This window comes from Carlito syrichta, unplaced genomic scaffold (assembly GCF_000164805.1).
Source record: "Carlito syrichta isolate Samal-C Ts95f unplaced genomic scaffold, Tarsius_syrichta-2.0.1 Scaffold80101, whole genome shotgun sequence".
Classification (NCBI taxonomy): Eukaryota; Metazoa; Chordata; class Mammalia; order Primates; family Tarsiidae; genus Carlito; species Carlito syrichta.
In genome coordinates, this window is record NW_007024197.1 from 93365 (window position 1) to 98422 (window position 5058).

At 57.4% G+C, this 5058-nt stretch overlaps 1 protein-coding gene across 1 annotated transcript; it reads right to left on the minus strand.

The window, feature by feature from the left end:
- Nucleotides 1–2186: 2186 nt before the first annotated feature.
- Nucleotides 2187–3930, minus strand: MZB1 (marginal zone B and B1 cell specific protein). Its single transcript, XM_008054936.2, has 4 exons — nucleotides 3710–3930; nucleotides 2852–2976; nucleotides 2450–2560; nucleotides 2187–2343 (listed from the first exon to the last, which is right to left on the minus strand). The coding sequence occupies exons 1-4, from the start codon at nucleotides 3884–3886 to the stop codon at nucleotides 2187–2189; spliced, it is 570 nt and encodes a 189-aa protein (XP_008053127.1). The 5' UTR covers nucleotides 3887–3930.
- Nucleotides 3931–5058: the final 1128 nt, after the last annotated feature.

The following is a 5058-nucleotide window of genomic DNA, read 5'->3' on the forward strand; positions in this document are numbered from 1 at the left end:
AATTACAGGCATGCGCTACCACGCCCGGCTCATTTTGATTTATTGTAGAGATGAGGTCTCCCAAGTTGCCCAGGTGGGTCTTGAACCTGCGGGCTCAGACAATCCACTCACCTCAGCCTCCTGAGGCGCGGGATTACAGGCTGAGCCACCCAGCCCGGCTGGTTTTCTTTTTTCTCATGATGGCTCTGAGACCTGGCGTGTTACTATGCATAAAATGGTTCCCTGCACCCAGCTCTCTTATCTCTGGGAAGTTGTAGGGATGTGATATTGTGAAATACATATTTGGTCTTTGACCCATTTCCCAGCATATGCTTTCTAAAATCCTTAGAACCTCCAAAGTGTTGTCTTTTCATTTGCTGATGATTGACTGTTGGCTCAAGGTAGCTCCCGGACCAGGAGCTGGTCGCTGGAAAGCCAGGGTAGGACTAGAGGGTTGGGACTTTGAGCACCCCCCTTCGAGGAGGGGCTGAGGTGATCACCTATGGCCAATGGCTTAATTAGTTGTGTCTAGATAATGAAGTTCCATAAAAACTCAAAGGGCGGGGTTGGGAGAGCTTCTGCAGAGCTGATGTTGTGGAAGTTCCTGGAGGGAACTTGTGCCTTGAGAGGGCATGGAAGTTCCAAGTCCCTCCTGCACCTTCCTCTACATGTCTCTTCGCCTGTGTTCTTCCTAAGAAACTAGTAAACCTAAGTCTTTCCTTGAGTTCTGTGAGCTGCTCTAGCAAATTAACTGAACTCAGAGAGGGGTCCTAGGAACCCCATCCTTTTGCTTTTTTTTTTTTTGAGTTGGAGTCTCACACTGTCACCCAGACTGGAGTGCAGTGGCCACTCCTGGCCACCGCGGCCTCGACCTGCTGGGCTCCTGCGATCCTGCCGCCTCAGCCTTCCAAGTAACCGGAACTACAGGCATGCACTACCACGCCCGGCTGATTTTTTGATTTATTGTAGAGATGAGGTCTCGCTGCCCAGGCGGGTCTCGAACCCGCGGGCTCAGGCAATCCACTCACCTTAGCCTCCCAAACATCCTTTTGCGTTTTAGAGATGGGATCTAGCTCTGTCACCCAGGTTGGAGTGCAAAGGTGTGATCATAGCTCACTGCAGCACCCAACTCCCAGACTCAAGCAATCCTCTCACTTGTCTCCCAAGTGGCTGGGACTACGGGCACATATTGCCATGTCCAGATAATTAAAAAATTGTTTTGTAGGCTGGGTACAGTGGCTCGTGCCTGTAATCCCAGCACATTGGGAAGCCGAAGAGGGAGGACTGCTTGAGCCCAGGGGTTCAAGACCAGCCTGGGCAAAACAGACAGATCTCACCTCTACAAAAAAACTTAAAAAGTTAGGCGGGCGTGGTGGCATGTGCCTGTAGTCCCAGCTACTTAGAAGGCTGAGGCTTAAGGACTGCCTGAGCCCGGGAGGTCAATGCTGTAGTCAGCCATGATGTTACCACTGCTCTCCAGCCTGAGTGACACAGTGAGACTCCAATCCAAAAAATAAATAAATAATAAAATACATATACATATTTCCTATAGAGACATCGTCCCACTATGGTGGGATGGTCTTGAATTCCTGGCCCCAAGCAATCCTCCCACCTCAGCCTCCCAAAGTGCTGGGGTTTAGGCATGAGCCACCATGCCCCATCTTGAAGCTGGTCAGTCAGAAGTTTCAGAGGCTTGAACTTGCGGCTGGCATCTGAATGGGGGGGCCGTCTTAGGAACTGAGCCCTCATCCTGTGGGATCTGACACTACCTCCAGGTAGATGGTGCCAGAATGAATTCTGGAGGATAGCCAGCAGCGGCAGAATCGCTTCCTTGGTGTGTTGGGCAAGAGTCCCACACGTTTGGTTACAGAACCTTCTGTGTTGTTGTTTAGTGAGAGAATAGAAAAAGCACTGTGTGCGTGTTTTTTTTTCCCCTCCAAGGGACATCAGCAGAAACACCATTGTCTGCACTCCCAGGCCTGAAAGCACCTTTTGCAGAGAGAAGAGGTCAAGGTCACTGGGTTTTATTTGAGTCCAGAGGGAGGGCTTTGGTGCCCACCCAGGCCCCAGTGCCATGAAGCTGGGGAGGGTGGGGAGGCCAAGGGGCAGCCCAGAGCAAGGCCTCCAGGCCCTGCTAGCAGGCATAGATGGGAATGGGAAGATCCAGAGACACCCCGGCAGCTTTCAGAGGAAGGCGGAGTCCTGGGCTAGAGTTCTTCCTGGGTGACTGGCAACGCATCTGAGCAGACCCCCTGGATGCCCGCACACAGCAATGCTTCCAGAGCGCCTTGGCCTTGTCGGTGGGTTTCATAGATCTGGTCTTCTCCAAACTCCCCCAGGTAGTGCAAACATGTCCTGGAGAGCCTGGGGGAGCCCAGCAGGAGCCTCAGACTCTGCCCAGACCACAAAGGGGCAGACCATGAGCTCCAAGGGCTCCAAGAGCTCTATCCCGCACCCCTTCCCTCATCACCTGAGGGGCCAGGGGCCCCCTGTGACCATCACGCTGATGCTTGGCTCCTGCCCCTGGCTGAGCCCTGGACCCGTGAGACGTTTCACCTGGTTCACTTCTTGGACCCCGTAGCTTGTGGAAGCGGGAGGAGAGGGGCATAGCTTTGGTCTTTGATCCTCACACCAAGCTGGGCACACTGGGCATTTGCTGAGTTCAGAAAGGGAAATCCCTGCCCCAGGTCACGTGGTGACCGTGCCTGTGGCCAGCTGCTCTCCCACTTGCTTCCAGCTCCAGGACCCAGCCTTCATCCCAGTCGGCCACCTCCTGGGACCAGAACCCTCGAGGAGTGTGCAAGGTGCAAGTGGGGCTCTCTCCCACTGTCCCTGTCCCTGGGGGAGGGAGGTGGGGGCATGGGCAACTCACTCCTGCCAGTTCTGGGAGCAGCTGCGGTCCAGGACGTCTGTGTAGATGGATTCCCTCAGCTCCCGCCGCCCCCTGGAGTCTGGGGTCTGCAGTTGGGCCTCTGCCTTTGCCAGATGTTTCCACATCTGGAACAAGGAGGGGCTGGAGCCAGGGCTCTGGGACTGCTGTTCAGCTGGGGGTGGGGCAAGGGGAACTGGGCTCGGCCTCTGGGGAGGATGAGGTGGCAGGAGAGCCGTTGGAGCAGGAAGCACTGCCAGGTGGGCTGCGCGCATGCTGGGAAGGGGTGAGATCCGCTTCCCTGGGGCCTTCCTCCAGGGCACACCTGCTCTGTGGCACATGCCATTTTAAACCACGAGAACAAGGAAAGTAGACACAATTCAGAGCCCAGCCTTCAATAGCAGCCATACTCTCAGGCCCTGCAGGCAGAGACACTGGCACACAGACATGCTCAGCCGGTGCACGTGTGAACTTAGACCCATGCACACTCACATGTGAGTGCACGCAACACCAGGGTGCACGTGGGCCACGAGCACGTGTGCGAAGCCTCCCCGGTTAGGTTTGGGGGGTGGGCCAGACCCAAGGTTGGATCTGGAAAGGGAGAAGCCTGAGAGGACCCCAGGTGATTCCCTGGGGTCTCAAGGTTCTGTGGGGGTGTCCAGATCTCTCTCTGTTGGGCAAGGAGATAGGTAAACTGAGGCATAGAGGTTCAGGTGAGATAGGGAGGGCGATATCATGGAAGCCTTGCTGCCTGTTGGTGGGGGTTTGGGACCCATAGGCCGGTGGTGGAGCTGAGGTAGCTGGAGGGGTCGGGCTTGAGAAAGATCTGGGGGCAGGGGGACTGTCGGGAGAAGAACTCACCTGGTAGGCCACAGCCCTGCAGGCGTCACAGCGCAGGTGAGCAGGCATGTGAGCTGAGTACTTCTCCTCATCGTCCAGCTGTGGGGCAGAGGCCGTGAGTGGGGCCCTGTCCCCGAGGCCTCCTGCGATGGCCCAGGCTCCCAACAGCAGCAGCGGCGGCAGGAGTGACAGCCTCATGGCCTCTGGAGCCAGCTCAGTGAGCAGAGGCCGTGGCGGGTGCAGATGTGCACGAGCCCGTGCGCAGCACAGTGGGGACCAAGGAGCATCTCGCCTGGACCAATGGGGAACCGACACTTCACCCTGCCTGTTCTCTCCCCGCCCCCAGGGCCCTGGGGATGCCACGTGTGCACTTCCTCTAGCAGGACCCTGGCTCTACCCACTCAATGCTCCATTTCACAGACGGAACGACGAGGCAAGGGGGGGGCTGTGCCTGGGCAGGGACGCAGGGGGCTGAGGCCTCCCACATTCTGTGATCGGGCCAGGTGGCTGGCACTGTGCTGGGACCCTCGTGGGGAGAAGTGGTGGGTTGCAATCATCTTTATTCTGTCCTTTGGGCAGGAAGACTCAGAGAGGAGACAAATCCAAGGCCACACAGCCAGAGGGCCATGCTGAGATTGGAACCTAAACCTGACTGTCCCCAAAGTCCCCTGGCCACTCCACCATCTGGAGGAAGGAGGACTCAGGTATGGCCGTCAGCCTAGGGCTCCCTCCCGGGAGGCAAGTCGCAGGGGCAGGGACACTACGGGGTGTAAAACACACACCTCCTTCCCTGGCCCTGGGTTCCCCTGACTCTGACCACACTGAGGTATGGAAGGGCACTATGGAGTGAGTTAAGCGACTGTGGCAGGAAATCAGGCGCCTTACACCAGTTGTTTCAGCCATCGCGGCTCCACGGGTTAGCGATTTATTGCACACCAGGAGGAGGGAAGGCGCCTGGGGTCGTCCCAGGGCCCTCGATGACATCAGAACGAGTGTCTCCAGCCAAGAGATGTCCAGGTTATTCCGAGCCACGGTTCTCCTAGTCAGATTCCAGTCCAGGGCAGGGGACAGCGACTCCGAGAGACCTGGGTCCCCAGGCCTAGATCAACCAGGGCATTGGTCCCCATCCCTGCCACTGCTTCCGAGGGAAGCTGTCCTTCCCAAACTCATCACACCACACACCGGCCCAGCAAGGCCCACGCACGGACCTCCACGCAAGCCACCTCCCACTTCATGCAGATCCCCACATCCACCTCAGCGGCTCCTGGAGTCTCAGGGCGACTGACGCAGGGGCTCCGGCCCCGTCCCCTCCTGTGCTGAGACTAGTCTGCAGGGCCAGGCCCTCTTGGGCTCTGCTGCCACAGCTGTCA